Source organism: Entelurus aequoreus, linkage group LG23 (assembly GCF_033978785.1).
Source record: "Entelurus aequoreus isolate RoL-2023_Sb linkage group LG23, RoL_Eaeq_v1.1, whole genome shotgun sequence".
Lineage (NCBI taxonomy): Eukaryota > Metazoa > Chordata > Actinopteri > Syngnathiformes > Syngnathidae > Entelurus > Entelurus aequoreus.
Window position 1 is genome coordinate 17,396,060 of NC_084753.1, and position 20,245 is coordinate 17,416,304.

At 38.3% G+C, this 20,245-nt stretch overlaps 1 protein-coding gene across 1 annotated transcript in view; it reads right to left on the reverse strand.

Annotated features, from left to right (window-relative positions):
* ryr3 (ryanodine receptor 3) overlaps positions 1 to 20,245 on the reverse strand; it is a 309,061-nt gene that overhangs the window by 193,147 nt on the left and 95,669 nt on the right. The window contains exons 7-11 of the mRNA XM_062034336.1: positions 19,891 to 19,990; positions 13,522 to 13,615; positions 12,362 to 12,436; positions 6,447 to 6,603; positions 1,776 to 1,940 (exon numbers count right to left, since the gene is read on the reverse strand). Of these exons, the coding sequence (XP_061890320.1) occupies positions 1,776 to 1,940; positions 6,447 to 6,603; positions 12,362 to 12,436; positions 13,522 to 13,615; positions 19,891 to 19,990 (591 nt within the window). The remainder of the gene's footprint in view (positions 1 to 1,775; positions 1,941 to 6,446; positions 6,604 to 12,361; positions 12,437 to 13,521; positions 13,616 to 19,890; positions 19,991 to 20,245) is intronic.

Here is a 20,245-nt window from a genome sequence, read left to right on the forward strand (position 1 = left end):
AAAGCAAGATGCTATCACGTTAGCTCGTAGCTAAAGCATTTCGCCGATGTATTGTCGTGGAGATAAAAGGCACTGAATGTCCATTTCGCGTTCTCGACTCTCATTTTCAAGAGGATATAGTATCCGAGGTGGTTTAAAATACAAATCTGTGATCTACAATAGAAAAAGGAGAGTGTGGAATCCAATGAGCCAGCTTGTACCTAAGTTACGGTCAGAGCGAAAAAAGATACGTCCATCGCTGCCTCTCAAGTCATTCACTGTAACGTTCCTCATCTACGAATCTTTCATCCTCACTCAAATTAATGGGGTAATCATCACTTTCTCGGTCCGAATCTCTCTCGCTCCATTGTAAACAACGGGGAATTGTGAGGAATCCTAGCTCCTGTGACGTCACGCTACTTCCGGTACAGGCAAGGCTTTTTTTTATCAGCGAGCAAAAGTTGCGAACTTTATCGTCGATTTTCTCTACTAAATCCTTTCAGCAAAAATATGGCAATATAGCGAAATGATCAAGTATGACACATAGAATGGATCTGCTATTCCCGTTTAAATTAAAAAAAATCATTTCAGTAGGCCTTTAAGTCGGCGGGAGAAAACACCAAGGCCAGATTTGAGAGATAATTCCCACATTTAAGGGTTTTCCACCAAAAGTGCACATCATGGATGAAAGCACAGCGAAAGACAGTTGTGGGGGAGAACACTGCGCTGCGATGTTTTGGTTTTCAACTGACCCTTTTGCAATGTTTACTAATGAAAATCAAGGTACCAATGTACAGTGTAATCATAAGATCTCACTCAATCAGTTGCTGACTTGTATAACAAAACTTTTTTCTCCCCATGGAAATAGAAATAATCTGTTCCAGGGTAAAATGTTCATCATCGTGAAACCTTTGTCAATTGTAGAGGCAATGCTTAAGTAACAATTAAAACAGCCTTTAAAATGGTGTGCATGGAATGTTGCCATAAAAAAGGCTTGTTTATAACTTTTTGCCATTTGTTTATATTTGTACTTAGAAACTTTTAAGTGAAGTCATCTTCAAGGTCACTCATCCATTGTTTGATTAATAAATGTCAATGTTTCCATTTCCAAGTAACGCCAATACCGGCTGAAATCTGTCTAAGGTACACTTATCAAAGATAAAACTCGTTTTATCCTTCTGCGATTAATCTCTATTAGTTACGAGCTAACTAAAGACAAATGTGATCAAATATTCGTTTGCCAGCCCTTTAGTTACATTATCCAAATGCATGCAAGTTAATTTATAGTAAAAAATATTTTTTGACTTTTTACGAGTGGAGTCACATTTATTTTTTTTTAATCAGATTAATCACACTTGTAAATTTGGATTAGTCATTGCTTGCATGCAGAATTTAAATTGATTTAAAAAAAAGACTACATATTTGAACACAAATGTGAATTTACAGTGAAAATGTCATCCATTGGCATATTTTATTTTTTACTTGAATGCGCGTCATTTATTTGCTCAAACCTGTATACATGTTTACTGTATCTAAAATCCAGTCCAGCCAGCACACTAGTCACTTATCTGTGATCTGACCGTATTACAACCCGTACCACCTTTCAGATAACCATACACTGTTAAGGTAAAGGGACATGTACAGTCAAAATAAATTATGTTATTAATCAGCATATACTGTATAAATGATTAATGCAATATTTTTTCTGAATAATCAGATGAGTTAACTTGATATTTGTGTTAGCCCTACTTTTTTACAAATGGGTGTAATCCAAATTCAACAAACTGAGCATTTACCCTTCTTTTCACGGGTCCAAGGCGAGAGGATTTGGCATCAGGCGCCTGGTAGGACAGCCACAATCCGGTTGTCACGTGCATAATGAAGCACACAGAGTCTCCATACTTGATCTCTGGCACACCCATGCCATCAATGTCCCTCTTTGGGCCCGACTCGCTCTTTTCCTGTTTGGACAATGAAGAAAAAGTAGATATGATATATACACATACAAGTTACTTTATTTAATATCCCTGATGTTGGTTGATGATTTGAGGCTTGCCAGTAGCTCCTTGTGAGCCGTACTAGCACAGCTACATTTCTGCCCAAGCAAAGATGGAGAAGTCACAGCTCAAGTAGGAGAGAAACGACACCAATGTTAAACACAGAAAGTCACTGACCTTCAAATAAGAAACTAATACACAAAAAATATGTCACCCAAAAGTGTGAAGTCTAAACTTCCTGAAAACTTTTCTAATTGGGTTGTTCTTCGTTCCCAAGGTTATATTTAGCAGTGCAACTGTATGTTCAGGGTGCAAGAGAACTGCACAGACCTCTGAGCGAGGGCCAAGGAGTGTGGGAAAGTAACGTCGGATAATTGGATGACAAAAAAATACAAAAGGACAGAAAGGAAATGCCCCATGAAATCCTGTTACTTACTTATCGACCCATTTTTTTTATAACGTAGGTTTTTTCTTACACTAAGAGGCGGCTTTCTTTGGATCCTCTAATGGGAAAAGGCTATAAGTCAGCCAATTACCATTAGACGAGCTTCAGCAGTTGTTAAAAGGCCAAAAATGATGGCAATCTTTGATCTCATGAGGACATTCCTGTTTTTAAATAAGTCATGAGAGTTACATTCAACCCAGTTATTAGATGAACTGTTATATGTATAATTACTGTACAAATTCATAGATTGCTTTAACATGTGGATAGGCTTATGCAGTCAAACCTGTTCCACCTGTCTATGGCAATCACTTCTCAATAGCGGCCAGGAAAATTTCACCCGCAGAAAAAAAAAGTTTATATACCCTGTCTATAGTGGCCACGTGTTTAACTCATTTTTCATCCCAAAACGTTTGTTTGCCACCGATATCAAAATTTGCTGTATCACGATCTGTAAAATTGATGATATGGCAAAAAATTTAAATGTTTGCCAGCGATTCATGTTTGTGCTTTCTGTGCTGTAACTAATGCCTGTAATCAGAAGCGAGCACTGTTTTGTTGTTGTTTTTCTTGCTACATTGCTGTTTCTTCATGGCCGGTTGTGTGTTTTTAGCATTGTAATTAATGTTCCAATTGTGCATGATGTACAGTATAGTACAGTATCCAGTACTATTGTTGTTTTTGTTTTTATTGCTGATGTTCAAATTAAACATACACACATACTTAATAGTTTAAAGGTCAAGATATACAGAAATTCAAAATGGCGGCCAACCTGTGTATTGTGGCCACCTGTCTACAGCTGTCACTTTCTTTGTTTCCTTTGAGTGGTCAGTATAGACAGGTTTGACTGTATATAGTTATAGCCGCCCTCCCTTCACTCCTGCCCCTTATAACTGCAATCATCCATTCAAATATTCTTTATTGTCAATTAAAATTGCTTTTGTAAAACCGATCTTGAAAAACCGGGTTCAGGTCTTCAAAAAACAAATCCCAGCTATCTCTCTCCAAAATCGTGGAAATAACAATGGCTTTACAGTTTCATGCTCATATCCCCTACAATAACCTCTGCGAACAGTTCCAGTTCGGTTTTCGCCCCCACCACAGCACAGAAACTGCTCTACTTAAAATCCCAAATGACCCCCTGTTGGAAGCAGACTTTAGACTTTTATCCATTCTCATCCTGCACGATCTGAGCGCCGCATTTAACACCATGATTCATTCCACACTCCATGACCGACTAGCCAGCACTGGTATGTCTGACACACTTAGGGATGATACTCGAAACCGGTTTTCCCGGTTGTTCGATAAGAAAAGAACCGAGTCCTCAGACTCAAATCCCTTTTTGAGAACCGGTACCCGTTATCGAGACCACTATAGTAAAGAAAAAGAGTTGGTTCTTTATTCGAATCCCTCGGAACGAATCCCGTCCCGACCAGAAATGCCCCGTGAGACATCACAAGAAATGACGTCACGTAGCTCAGTCATTAGGCGCAGATAGCGAAGCAGGAAAAACAATGGACCGGAAAAAGCGCTCCAAGGTGTAATAAAGTTCAAAACAAAAGGTATAATCCAATGGTTAACTTTACTGAGAGATTTGAGCAGGGTACAAACACATGACGAACACTTTTACGACCAACCGGAAACATAGCAACCAGGCTAGCAACGCACCTCCTTTACGGCAGCTGTCGCAACGTTCTTAAAGCAACCGCAGCACATACATATATATACAACATATATGACATCTCCCTTTTTTAACTTTTGTTTTTCTTTCCTTGTAAACAAAACAAAATCACACTGTATATGTGTTGTCTAATTATAAATAATGCAGACGAGGCGTGTTGGCTGAGTTCTTAACGTTTACTTTCACAGCGTGCTCATAACCTCATTCTTAGCTGCAGGGTGGCGACATGCAACAACACTTTTCGGGGCTACCGCGCATGCTCGTCACTCCAGTTGCATGCTGGGTAGTGTAGTTGTTATATTACCTAGCTCATAACATCACATCTTCCCCCCTATAAAGAAATAATGTTAACTCAATAAAGTGTATTTCTTTTTTTAGCTTTAACTTTTCATTTTTTAGCATTGTAACCACATTTGCAAACAACTTTTCTCTTCATAGAATAAATAAAACAAAGCATCAGAACAAACAGTTATGTCAAATAGCAGCAGAAGTGCACTTTTTGGAGAGCTGTATTATTTCCAGTTTTGTGCCCAAGGGACTGATTTTATTTAACACTATAGAATAATTTATACACCTATAGTGATCACAGAGACAGGTTGTTTTTGTGTTACTGTATATATTTGTTTTTCTTAAAAATCCCACTTAATATACTTTGGGTAACAACAGTCAATATTTATTTTTTTTATTTTATTTTTTTAGAGGGGTAACAGTCAATATTTATTTATTTATTAGATTTTATTTTTTTCTTATATAATAAAAGTGAGCTTTTGTTTAACCAAATACTGTGTTTTTTTCCCATACAACAACCTATCTGGACTCGATAAGAGAATCGATAAGGAATCGGTTTGATAAGAGGATTCGATAATAGGCTCGAACTCGATAATTTCTTATCAAACATCATCCCTAGTGGTGTCCAAACTTTTTCCACAGATTCAGCACACTGAAAAATTTAAGCAAGCAGGGGGGCATTTTGAAAATGTGTATGTGTATTTAGGGCTACCCTCAAGTTTGGTACCGGGGTCCAGCAAGGGCATCAATCATAAACATTTAAATAATTAGTCATATATATATTTTTTATCATTATTCAATGCTTAAATCTCTAGATCATCTTCAGGTCTATCTTAAATCTTTAGTCAAAGAAAACCCTGTTATTAATGGCAAAAACACAAAATATGCATTATTTTCTCTCTCAAAAATGTCGTGGTGAAATATTTGATGTGAATTAATTGGAGCCTTAAATAGGTCAATATTTTCTTTTAACACCATTGATTTTAATTCATTATTATTTTTTGAGCAGGGACAGCTGTTTTTGTTAGTGTTTTTTTTTAATTCCACTAAAATTATTGCGTAACCAAAAGGGCCCCACTCACTCAAAAGAGTGTTTTAGGTAAGTCATACTTTATTTTTATTTTTTACTTCCAACACTTAAGTCTCTAGATCAACTTCAGATCTACCGTATTTTTCGGACTATAAGACGCAGTTTTTTTTCATAGTTTGGCCGGGGGTGCGACTTATACTCAGGAGCGACTTTAACACATTAGCGTAAAATATCAAATAATATTATTTAGCTCATTCTCGTAAGAGACTAGACGTATAAGATTTCATGGGATTTAGCGATTAGGAGTGACAGATTGTTTGGTAAACGTATAGCATGTTCTATATGTTATAGTTATTTGAATGACTCTTACCATAATATGTTACGTTAACATACCAGGCACGTTCTCAGTTGGTTATTTATGCCTCATATAACGTACACTTATTCAGCCTGATGTTCACTATTCTTTATTTTAAATTGCCTTTCAAATGTCTATTCTTGGTGTTGGGTTTTATCAAATAAATTTCCCCCAAAAATGCGACTTATACTCCAGTGCGACTTATATATGTTTTTTTCCTTCTTTATTATGCATTTTCGTCCGGTGCGGCTTATACTCCGGAGCGACTTATACGCCGAAAAATACGGTAATCGTTGATACGTTTTCTTTATTTGTTTGTTTGTTCAATCCCTTTGTTTGTCAAAGAAAACTGTTTTTTAATGTGGCAAACACACAGAAGATAAAATATTTCCCCCCAAAATATTTTAGGGTATAGGTCAAAGCTGATTTTGATTCATTACTACTTTTCAGCTTTAAATAATAAAAACTGTGTTATTAGAGTCAAAGTTGCAACTTTTTTTTGTTACATTTCACCTCTTTGCTCTTTTATTCCACTTTTTTTATGTTGTTGTTTTTTTGATAATAGTATTTTTAGAATGTTCCACGGGCCATTAAAGAATTAGCTATGGGTAGAAAAGGCAACCGCATTTTGGACCCCCCTGGTCTAGACAATTCTAGTACCAGAGAAATCTGACCTTGGAGGGCCTGAAGCAGAAGGAAGTGGCCTTGGTGTCGGACTTCTCCCTGTCCTGCAGCACCACTCCCCTGTCCTCAGTCAGGGCCAGGTAATGGCCGGTGGAGAGGTGGCGTAGTCGGAAGGCCTGACCCCACCGAATGTGGCTCCCGCTCCAGCTAAACACAGAGCACCGATGTCACACACTCAAATAATTCACGGACATCATTAGTAGAGCTGTCAGGAAGATGTTTAAATGCACCTTAGAGCATAAACCAGTATAAATTAGCATAATGCTTATACCTGACATTGTGGCCATACATCATACTTAGTGCATTTATAATCGCTACACAGACATATGAAGTGTAAAAACACAACAGAGGTACATTCTGAGGCATAACAAGGATGCACAAATATTTCCAGCGCATGACGCACATTCTAAAAACCAAAACACTGTCGTAGCGATGCTGGCAGTTCAGGTGGCTGATAAGGTTTAATGTGTTGAACGCAATTTTTTTCCACCCTCCTCGTGGAATATTTGCAGAACATTTGGTGTAAATAGCATGCAAAATGTCTTCCTCTGAAACAGGGAAGTCATCCCAAGCGATCGACGCTATGTTTGTTTACAATGAGCTCAGGGGAAAAGAAGCACCTGATTTCCTCACCCACCTACAGCACAATACGGGTAATATCTTCTCACTGGAGCATTGTTTTTTCTAATCCGTTATTGGTAGAGGTATTCCCATCAAGGTTTAATTCAGGGGCGTCACTAGCTTTTAAGGACAGGGGGGGCTTAGCCCCCAGGAGATGCACAGGATGCGAGCAAACGTAGCGCACGAGCACAAAACTTCACAAACGGCTAACAGAGACTTAGAAATGAATCATTGTTATTATTATTATTTCAGTGGGTTTATTTTCAATCTGTGTTCAGTACAACAACAAACTTGGGTTTGCACAGTGACATTTTGTTTACAGCATCAACAAGAAACAATTACTTGCATGATCCTTCAAGATGCACTAAAACACAATGAAAGTCATGGCATTAGCCTCTATGTTATTCATTCACAACATAGAGGCTAATGACACGACTTTAGCTCACAATACAATAATTGTTTGTTCCCAAATATTTTGAAGTTGCACAGATTACATTTTGGGCACATATGTGACTAAAATGGTTGTAAATTCAAGCCCTGGAAATATTACTTAATTACTTCAATTAAAGTAATATCTGGATCGGGATAATTTGGCTTGTATATAATATATTTATATATATATATATATTATGGCAAGCTGTTAAGGAAATTAAATATATATGGAAGTCTGAATAGAAATGAGAAACTTTTATATATACTGTAAATAAGAAAGACTTAGAGTCCTGGGGCCGTACTTATCAAGCTTCTTAGGGTGCCATTTTACACTTAAGTCCTGAAAATTTGCGAAATTTAGTCCTACTCTCAAACTTAAGAATAAAAGCTTTTTATCAACGTTCTTAAGTCTAAGAATCACTCCTACTCTCCACGATATTTAAGAGACCTTCAGAGGTGTCTTAAGTGGTTAGGAGTTGCCAGCAGGGGATGGCACTGAGGCGAGAGACGTGCGCGAACGTTCATCTTTGTTTGATGACGAGCAGCTGATCAAACGGTATCGTTTAGACGGAGCAGGTATTATTTTTGTCAGATTTAATAATTTTCGATTCCTTGTTGATTTCTGTATGTGGCTGCAGTGGACTAGTATATATAGAGCCACCCACACCAGTTTCAAATTAGTTGCCTAATTAATGAATTGGAAAGAAAACGTTATGAGAGTAGCGTATGTGTGTGGCACACACATACGCTAGGTTACAGCATGTGAGGTGAGTGACGTCAGTGAGTGTGTGGGCGAGAGAAGAGAGGGAGCGGTATTGTGAGTGCGAGCCGGGATTAGTTTGTTTTGTGTTGGATTGGCTGTGTGCAAGCAATCAATAAAGCAAGATTTGCAACTAATCGCCGGACTCATCATTCACTCTAAAGTCGTCCGCTGTGGAGACCCACTGCCGGGTAAAGTGAAGGGTGTTGCCCCGAGCATACATCCTGGAGAAGTGTCTCCCCTGCCTCTTTGTTACGGTCTGGGAGCAGGAAGCAGGAAAGGTGCAACAAAAAGGAAACATTTATTTTTGATTCATTGCCAATATTGTTTGTTTGTTTTGTATTATTTTGTAGTTTATTGTCAAAATATACACTCCCATTGTCCACTTAAATATTTCTAAGATATGTCTTTATTCTTAGACAAGGGATTCCCTTCCGTGATTGGTCATTTCTATGGACACAGAAATGACCAATGTCTACAAGAAACAAAACTTAAAAACTAAATTATTTACAATTGCAGACACAAGGTTCTTGTTCTGCAGTGCTGTGTGCTAATGTGATTCGTACACCTGCAGGACCGCAAGCAAGCTTGCATAGAAAATGCGGACTGGAGTTTGAGTGATGTGGGCATTTTCTATATGAACAAGTGGAATGGATTGGATACCGACGCACTAAAGGGGCTCTCTACCTTACGCTATGAAGTGAGGGGAAACTGAGTGAATAATGACAGGTTATATGATTATTTATTTAAACTCATATTCGGGCCACTTTATAATGAATATGTCGGCATGTATTTGTAAAAAAAAAAGAAAAAAAAGAAGAAAAAAAGATTATTATTATTTTTTTTTTAACACCAAATTATTTAGGGGGGCTTAAGAATATTTTAGGGGGGCTTGAGCCCCCCTAAAATAGGCCTAACAACGCCAATGGTTTAATTTAAGGCTGCCGATACCGTCCAGCCATGCGTGAAATCGGCCGATACCAGTACCGATGCTGATCACATGCACTAAATGTACATTTATGGTGAGTGCTATTGACAGTTTAACAATATCAACGCACTATTTAAGCTACTTTCTGAGAAAAACTAAGTCAACAGTAAATAACTAAACAAATGCAAAAACTACTATCTACTACCCATTTAAATCTTTTGTTTTTTTGCCCTCAAAGTCCTCCTGTGTCCAGTCCAGTTTGTAAACATTAACAAAAACAGCAAAATTATTTTGAGAAAATCAAAACATCGATCTGATCACTGTAGTATCAATCCTATAATGATACTCCGCCTAATAGCGACACCACCAATTTATGGATCGATCCGATCCTCCTCTTAAATGTCGTGTGCTGAAACCGACACTTGTTATATTAACCTCTCTCAACTCATTAATGTACTTGTTAATTTCATTTTAATATATGCTTACTTTCTGCTGTAACGTGGTTCCATCTACACTTACTAAGCACTTATTTCTTGGTGTTGGTTCAAGCTAGGGTTAGCTTAACTATTAGCATACCGGCTACTGGCGTTCCCTATGGTTGTACAACATATTTTAGCCTCGCTCTCCAGTGACGGTACTTAATAACAATACTTAAGATAACCAAGAAATGCAGATTATTTTCCGTAATAAATGTGATTGTTATTAGTTTAGAGGAGCGGCTCCACATTGTGTTTGGAGACAGTCTAGTGACGTGCAGTCAGGGGAGGCAGGTGAGGCGGGGCCTCACGTGCCATCATGGAAAGAAAAAAAAATTTAAAAAGAAAAAAATAATAATTAAATTGTTATATGTATCCAGTGATTATACTATACAGTTATTTTCCATTTAACTTCACCAGTTTTACATAATTTTTATTCAAAATCACTGAATTTTCACATTTGCTGTTGAAATACTGAGAAGAGACTTGCGGTGAGTCAGCAGCCAGTTGAGCCTCACCATGGATTGCGCAATGACTCGGCTAACTGCTGGCCTGCTGTGCAGTGAGACCGTATTGCTATATGAATTATATTATACATTTCCATAGTTTAGTTAGCTGAGGTATATAATGTACAGTGTATTTTGTCAACAACTGTATGTGTGTAACGTATTTCTTGTGCTGAGCAATCATAAAACGGCTGCGAAGACGCACTGGCTGAGGCTCGCAGTAATCCCGCCTCATGGTGGTAGAGGGCGCTAGTGATCCCAGGGAACATTTTTGCGACTACTCGGCTGCAGAATAAGTGACAACAAGCAGCAACAGTTAGCGATCGTTTATTTTTTCCTCTCGCCTGGACTTTTAACATGGAGGATTACATATCTAAAATAAAACAGTTTTCTAAACTGGACTTTAAATCGAAGCAGGAGGTAATAATTAAAGGAAGATCTCCATCGAGACAGAGAGACTTTTAAAACTGAAGAAAGATAAGGAAGACTTCTATAAACAAGTTATTGATGCCTTTGTTCAGAAGGAGCGGAGCATGGACTTAATTTCTAAGTAAAGGTAAGACCATAATAAGGTTTTTTTTAATTAAATGTGCTTTTTTGTGTGCTACAGTTTGTATGTATAAAGTTAAAGTTAAGTTAAAGTACCAATGATTGTCACACACACACACACTAGGTGTGGTGAAATTTGTTCTCTGCATTTGACCCATCCCCTTGATCACCCCCTGGGAGGTGAGGGGAGCAGTGGGCAGCAGCGGCGCCGCGCCCGGGAATCATTTTTGGTGATTTAACCCCCAATTCCAACCCTTGATGCTGAGTGCCAAGCAGGGAAAAATGCTGGTATGAGCTTTTAAACATAACCCATTAACTGATGCCAGTCAAATGGTGAATAAGATACTCTTTAGGGTTCATATGTTTGTAAATCTGACTGTGATGAAGTCAGTGCCTCACCAGCCATGAACCTCCCCGCACGTCACTGGGAGACACATAATTAGCTGCCAGCCACTTGTCAGGTCCGACAGGATTGCCGTTTGTGAGTGACATTGATCCGCAATGGCCGATCACATACTTTTTAACAAAAAGCGGCTGATACCAATTGGTGGCCAGCCGGCACATCAAAGCTATCTTTATATGTTATCGGATTTATCGGGACTTTTTTGGCACTAAGCGACCTAACAAATTATTATTATTTAACAAATTGCAACATTACCTAGGTAATGCTGCAATTTTCTATCCCAACAAATAAAAAAAAAATACTCAAAAAACGCTGCAACGTAAGTTAAGTAAGGCTTCACTTTTCCAAAAATGCACGAAGTTGATGCTAATATACATTGATTTTGCTATTGACATGCTACGGATTAGCATTAACGATTTTACATGGCAGTTTTAACACCTCCAAAAAGTAACACTACAACTAAGATGCACGTTACAATTAAACAGCTGGTGTGTAATAAGGACAATACTTACAGTATTAACACTTTTTAGGGCGCAACAACAACAACAAAAAATCTTTAGCAAAGGCTATCCAACCCGCCATAAACTATACACAACAGCCATCTAAAGTATTTGACTTGCAACTGTAATTGCAACTTAATGTTATACAAATGAGACTCAGAAAAGTGATAATAAACAAGATATAACAACTGGACAGCAGTTATCTTATTCAAGTAAATTTTTTAAAATTGCATTAAAAATGAGATTTTATCATTAAAAAAAATTAATATTTATTAACACCCACAAACATACCAAAAATGAGTACCGTATTGATTCCCAGGCACCGGGAATTAGGCACATCGGCACGATAAATATCTGTTCGATCATTATCATTATCATGCACCCCTACTAAAAACACAAAGCGCACATCTTTCAAAAAATCTGTATTTATTTAAAATTAAATATATCAAAATGGCCCTTGCATCCTTTGATTTTTTTTGTTGTGCGGCCCTTAATGGGGAAAAGGTTTGTACACCCGTGTGCTGAAAAGAACACAGAGAGAGATGGCACAACACTATGGGAGACAAATGGCGTAGGTAGAAAGATAAAGGAAAGGAGAGAGTGGTGAAGAGAAGATTGAAAGAGACATAAACAGAATCCTCTGGAGGACTTATAAATAGTAGTGACAGCTCAAAGTCAAGAGAGGTTTTCATATTTCTTAAATCTATGTGTATATAAGGTGGTAACTCACCTGATCCTCAAAGGCTCCAGTCTCCACAGGGAGCGCGCCTTTAAAGCTCCTTTACCCGCCTCATAGCTGACTATCCTGGGAGAACCAAGACAAAAATGTTAGTTTTTATCTGCCATTACATGTTATTGCTCACAGCATATGGGCTAGTAGGGGTGTCAAAACTTTTTTGTTTCGAATGAATCGCGATTCTTATTTGTAACGATTCTTAATTGATTCAAAAAATTGAAAAAACGATATTTAGGGATTTAAAAAAAATAAATTGATCTGTCCTGTCCAGCTACTCAGACAAATCATATTGTTGATGTAGATGATCATATCTGCTGTCAGATTTACTTTAGAAAAGAAAAAAGTGCTGGATACTTCTCTTGTTGCCTTATTTGTATTTGACTTTATTAAATGTTTGGGTAGAATTTGATCAAACCGAACTATTTTTTTTAAAAGTATTATAGAAATGTATCATAGCTGTTTTTATGCAGGAATGTAGTTAATCATGGAACTGGCACCCAATGTTATTAAAAAAGAATAGATTTTGAATCGAAAATCGCTTTAAATCGAATTGTTACTGCCAAGAATCGAATCGAATCGTGTGGTGCCCAAAGATTCACCGCCCTATGTGCTAGTGTTTGAAATATAGGGCAAAGTTGTTACCTCTGCCAGGAGGTGATGGAAGCGCCTGGGTTTGTTAGTTGGCCACATAACGCAAACAGTTATCGGTGGATTTGGAAGAAACTTTCAGAAAATGGAAGAAATGCGCTAAGGAGCGACTGATTTGATTTTGGGATTGTTCAAAAAGGTTTCAGTCCTAATTTTCACGGACACTTTGAACACATCTGCATCCAAATCATGCTGGGACCCAACTCCAAGTTAGTTTAATGTCTTATTATGAATGTTTCAATTTAAAAGCTCATCTAATCTAGATTTCCCACCAGCAATGAATTCCTAAGTAAACAATAATTGAAAAAAGGTGGAATCCTCATTGATGGCTTGTGCAGTATCATACTGTCATTTTTACTACTGGTGACAGCACAAAGCCGCAGCACATTACAAAGACAGGGTCCATTTATCCTCTTCGATTAGCCACTTAGCATGCTCAGGGTTTCTCATTAGTCTTCCACGAAACAACTCTCAAGCCAGGGCTGGACTAAAATGTCTCACAGTACCTCTGCTCCTCCTCACTCTTGTCTGCACCAGGGATGGTCAGGCTCTCGTCATGGCCGCGGCAGAGACGCATCACATGACCGCCAACCAAATACCCTGAAGAAATAAAAGACATAATTTCTGGCTCCTGGTATTTTGCCACTCAAGTTGGAGACACAGCATTTACACAAAAGTAGTGCACATCTAAAACTACAGCAGCCATTTTATCATAGCTTTTCAAGAGATAACACACTGAAGTGAAACTTGGACATACTTTGTCAAAGTAATTTTAGATGGGGGGCCACATGGAGAAAAATCTACTCCTAAGTGGGCCGGACTGGAAAAATCACAGCACGATAACTTAAAAATAAAGAAAACTTCAGATTGTTTTCTTTGTTTAAAAATAGAACATGCACATTCTGAAAATGTACAAATCATGCTTTTTTTGTGGGTTTTTTACACTTACATGTTGCGGTTAATAGTATCCTATCTTTATTTGTCGTTATTTACACTTTCTGAATAAATTATGTGATAATGTTCATCAGTCAAGTCATTGGTGTTCATTTTCAATCTATCAAGATAATAAAATAATATAATCAAATTACAGGATGTTATTTATGTAGTTTGCTTATTTTCCTCGACTGGTGCACTAACATCATTTGGTTTATTTTATTTTTTTACATATGGAGCATTATCTACAAAGATACAAAGAACTGCTATTACGACATCTAGTGGACACATTTAGAACAGCCGTTTCTTTCATTCAAAAATGTTGGCTCATTTTTATACTTAGCAAACTCATCTCACAGGCCGGATAAAACCTGTTCGCGGGCCGGATCGTACGTTTGACACCCCTGCTTTAGAGTATAACATCTGGTAAATTTTTTTCAATATACTTTTTCGTATTTACCCCCCCCCCCCGCTATGTTTCCACAAATGTAAATGTCTTTAAATACACATGAACATTGAGCCAACAGACTGTCATGTAGATGAATAGGAATAAATAACATAACTAAAATAAATAATTATATCACTACATTCATGTGAGCATTTAAGATAGCTACCGATCAGCACTCTAGTTGCCAGCTAACAATTAGCATGTTGATCGTCAACTCGCAATTAACGCACTAGTTGTCAGATGGCGATTGGCGCGGTAGTGGTCAGCTAGGGGTTGGCGCGCTCGTAGTTAGCTAGCAATCAGCTCGCTAGTTGTTAGCTAGGGATTAGCACTGTAGCTGCCAGATGACAATTAGCACTCTAGTTGCCAGCTAAAGATTAATATGCTAATTATCAGCTAGTGATTAGAACTCAGCTCCCAGCTGGTGATTAGTACTCTAGTTGCCAGCTAGAGATTAGCATTCTAGTTGTCAGCTAGTGATTAACATGCTAGTTGTCAACTAGCGATTAACACGCTCATTGCCAGCTAGCGATTAATGCGCTAGTTGCCAGCTAGCAATTAGCATGCAAGTTGTCAGCTAGTCGTTAGCACACTAGTGTTCGAGTGGCTATTACGTAATCCGGTTATTATTTAAATATTGTTAAAATTGCACAATAACAAGGTGCCTTTAGGACTAATTTAATGTATTTAATAATAATTTAATACAGTTAAACTGTTATACAATATATATCATTATGTAGAATGTATGTTTTTTTTGTTTTTTTGTTTTTTTACCCTTTTTTTGTCTGTGTGAAAGAATTTTAAATCTTATTGGACTCAAACTTAAATTTAGATGCATGCTTTTGGGTAATTAGGAATACATGATGAAAAAATTATCGATTTTGAGTGCAAAATAACAAAATTACCATTAATGGAAATTATTGTGGGCCATCTGAAATTTAGATGTTTTTCTGGCATAGACCTGGATTTAACTTGTTTTCCCTGCTGTAGTAGGCCATGGCGATATAGCCTAAAAATAAAATCACATTTTTTTCTCCCCACAAAATATTACTTGTATATTTTTTCCCCAGCTTTTTAAAGAAACCAATGAAATGACAGATAGTTCAAAACAAGATTCGCTTTTGCTTGATCAAAAACTAGTAGTCTGAAATGACACTGCATATACTGGATCTTACTCTTAGCAAAGAAAAAATAATAATTTTCAAAAGATTTAAAAGATGAAATTTAGCTATTGTAGCTAATTCTGGCATAGATTAGATTTACTGTGATGCTTTTGCTTATAGGTTGATCAATATGCATTGATCTAATCAGATAAAGTTATTCAATATAGAGCATCCTATGGGAGGCAAAATGTATGTCCTAAAAAAATACATCTGTAAATAAAATTGTAGCATTGAGAGGTCTCTATAGTTTAGTAAGTGGATAAACACAAGCTTTTCCTTTGTTTGGGCACCACATCTTTAGCGACGTGCAGAGCGGCCGCTTTAGTGATTGTTTTCCACAGTTGTTCGTTCTTATACATACATGGTACCTTGTGTAAATGATTCCACCACAGTAAGCTGCTTTTTAGCTGGAGTTTGTTTATGTTTTTGTTCGCCTTGTAAAGAGTTGCATTTCCCTCACACAACTGAATGCTTCGGTTTCAGATGCAGGAATAAGTTTGATGTTCTGCTGCTTTTTTTTTTACACAAACTTTGCAACATGCAGTCATTTGTTCCACGCTTGTTGCCGCAAAACCAAACCACTGACGACACCTTTCTTTGAAACTAACGTCGCGCTCTCATAGCCATGTAGTACTATATGTGTGTAAATCTAAAGTTAAAGTACCAATGATTGCCTCACACACTAGGTGTGGCGAAATTTGTCCTCTGCATTTGACCCATCCCTTTGATCACCACCTGGGAGGTGAGGGGAGCAGTGGGGAGCAGTGGGCAGCAGCGGTGCCGCGCCCGGGAATCATTTTTGGTGATTTAACCCCCAATTCCAACCCTTGATGCTGAGTGCCAAGCAAGGAGGTAATGGGTCCCATTTTTATAGTCTTTGGTATGACTCGGGCGGGGTTTTGAACTCACAACCTACCGATCTCAGGGCGGACACTCTAACCGCTAGGCCACTTTTTTCCCCAAGAAAATAATGATCAGGGCGGTAACGACAGAAGCTACTGGGGGGCAAAAAAAATGTCGAAACAAGAGGAGAAAAACAGATTTTTATTTTTCAAATTGTCTGCAACAAATAACTCATATGTATCCATAAAATGGATTTATCGGCCAGGCCTACGCTCTACACTTGATGATTGCGCACTGTCACTGCTAGACCACCACAGTCTGTCTGCCATTATAAATACATCTGTGATAGCTGTGTCTGGTCAGGTGATTAGTTTTGTTATAGAATTTCATATAAAGCACCCTATCATTTAGTAATTGACCCTTCACAAGCTATTTTTGCTTCTCAATGAAGTCACACGTTTTGGGGGTAAAGCGTAATGTTTAAAAAAATAGTAACATGTTTTCTTCCTGGTCTGATAATGTACTGTAAATTACACCCGTGAAAACAGTGTTTGAAAAAGTTGGGTAAAAGTATATGATCTCACTCACAAGCAAACGTTTTTTTTTTTGTTTTTTTTTAAATCACAAACACAGATGAAACTTAAAACATTTGAATATAGTGCAAAATGTGTTTATTCCAACAATTAGATATTGATAATTTTGGCTTACAGCATTTGAAAACTTAAAAATTGGAGAAAATCTCAGTAAATTTGGGGTCATGATCATCAAAATTCTAATAAATAAAGGCTTCACGTTATTTGTAATGATTTTAAATCACATATTAGTTTCACATTTGAAGTGGAATTGCTGACATTCATTTTATGAGTTTCACATGTCTTTCGACTTGCTTTTAAATTGCATCTGACCTCTGATTGGTTGGCTGTTGTTTGCTGTCAATCAGTGTCACATGGGCAAGAAGGCAGCGCCAGAAAGCCAATTAATGAGCTTGCGTGTGGTCAAAAGGACCTGGCTTCAGTCTGAGCGGCGGTTTTCCGCCCTGCACGATGTTTGACATTAATTTTTGACATTAAAAAGTGCGGGGGACAAACCCACCCCTATTCCAATTTACGTCCATGCATACAGCACTCAAGTAACCCCAGACCCTGACACTACCACCACCATTCTTTAATTATCTTGGTACTTGAGTTTCCAGCTATTTAGACAATAACGGTGTGTTCATTGGATTGTAAATATATACTGCTAAATATGCCACTCACTGAGTATTTTAAAGTACAGTAGGGAAGGGTTGGATCTTGTGCAATGCAGTCTGCTGAAAATAATGGAAAGCACCACAACTGGTTAGAGTGTCCGCCCTGAGATCGGTAGGTCATGAGTTCAAACCCCGGCCGAGTCATACCAAAGACTATAAAAATGGGACCCATTACCTCCCAGCTTGACACTCAGCATCAAGGGTTGGAATTGGGGGTTGAATCATCAAAAATGATTACTGTGTGCGGCCACCGCTGCTGCTCACTGCTCCCCTCACCTCCCAGGGGGTGATCAAGGGTGATGGCTCAAATGCAGAGAATCATTTTGCCACACCTAGTGTGTGTGTGACAATCATTGGTACTTTAACTTTTAACTTTAACTGACGCTGTGGTCAAAGTTGGAATTGCCCCAAAACACATTTTAAAATATTCAACACTCTTCTGCCCTCTGGCACCTAAAGTGGCTAGTGAACCCCCCAATTCGTCACGTTTCATGTGTCGAATAGGGCCATATGAACCCCGTTCCTACTATATATCCAAGTTTATTCCTACAAACCCCGTTTCCATATGAGTTGGGAAATTGTGTTGTGTTAGATGTAAATATAAACTGAATACAAGGATTTGCAAATCATTTTCAACCCATATTCAGTTGAATATGCTACAAAGACAACATATTTGATGTTCAAACTGATAAACATTATTTTTTTTGCAAATAATCATTAACTTTAGAATTTGATGCCAGCAACACGTGACAAAGAAGTTGGGAAAGGTGGCAATAAAGACTGATAAAGTTGAGGAATGCTCATCAAACACTTATTTGGAACATCCCACAGGTGAACAGGCAAATTGGGAACAGGTGGGTGCCATGATTGGGTATAAAAGTAGATTCCATGAAATGCTCAGTCATTCACAAACAAGGATGGGGCGAGGGTCACCACTTTGTCAACAAATGCCTGAGCAAATTGTTGAACAGTTTAAGAAAAACCTTTCTCAACCAGCTATTGCAAGGAATTTTGGGAATTCACCATCTACGGTCCGTAATATCATCAAAGGGTTCAGAGAATCTGGAGAAATCACTGCACGTAAGCAGCTAAGCCTGTGACCTTCGATCCCTCAGGCTGTACTGCATCAACAAGCGACATCAGTGTGTAAAGGATATCACTACATGGGCTCAGGAACACTTCAGAAACCCACTGTCAGTAACTACAGTTGGTCGCTACATCTGTAAGTGCAAGTTAAAACTCTCCTATGCAAGGCAAAAACCGTTTATCAACAACACCCAGAAACGCCGTCGGCTTCGCTGGGCCTGAGCTCATCTAAGATGGACTGATACAAAGTGGAAAAGTGGTCTGTGGTCTGACGAGTCCACATTTCAAATTGTTTTTGGAAACTGTGGACGTCGTGTCCTCCGGACCAAAGAGGAAAAGAACCATCCGGATTGTTATAGGCGCAAAGTTGAAAAGCCAGCATGTGTGATGGTATGGGGGTGTATTAGTGCCCAAGACATGGGTAACTTACACATCTGTGAAGGCGCCATTAATGCTGAAAGGTACATACAGGTTTTGGAGCAACATATGTTGCCATCCAAGCAACGTTACCATGGACGCCCCCGCTTATTTCAGCAAGACAATGCCAATCAACGTGGCTTCATAGTAAAAGAGTGCGGGTACTAGACTGGCCTGCCTGTAGTCCAGACCTGTCTCCCATTTAAAATGTGTGGCGCATTATGAAGCCTAAAATAGCACAACGGAGACCCCCGGACTGTTGAACAACTTAAGCTGTACATCAAGCAAGAATGGGAAAGAATTTCACCTGAGAAGCTTAAAAAATGTGTCTCCTCAGTTCCCAAACGTTTACTGAGTGTTGTTAAAAGGAAAGGCCATGTAACACAGTGGTGAACATGCCCTTACCCAACTACTTTGGCACGTGTTGCAGCCATGAAATTCCAAGTTAATTGTTATTTGCAAAAAAAAAATAAAGTTTATGAGTTTGAACATCAAATAGCTTGTCTTTGTAGTGCATTCAATTGAATATGGGTTGAAAAGGATTTGCAAATCATTGTATTCCGTTTATATTTACATCTAACACAATTTCCCAACTCATATGGAAACGGGGTTTGTATATTGTTATCCCTTGAGAAGATGTAGTAGACTTAAAATGGTTGCAATAATGTGAGATACTGTTTAAAGTAAAAAACATACAGAATAGTGTTATAGCACAAATTAATCACAGTTTACTTACCAACAGCCATGTTGCTTGAGGAGCAGGTTGGTTGGACATTCCACAGGGTTTGCATGAACGACGCATCCACCTGGATGTTGCCATTGGATATGGAGAGGTGCTGCAACAAGGGAAGTCCATCACTTACACACAGAAAGTTCCAGTAAAACAGTAACGTTAGCAGTGGGGCATCTCGGACAAACAAAGAATCAGCAAATAACCCAGCGAAGAAGGGTAAAGTCCCAGTGCTGGAATTTAAAAAGATATTAAAGCAAACTCTGCATCTGTCAACAAGTGCTGACAGACAGCATAAGAACACCGCCGGCTTAAAAGCATCGCTGCATCAGCTCTTCTCGGAGTCGCAACGTCCAGATAA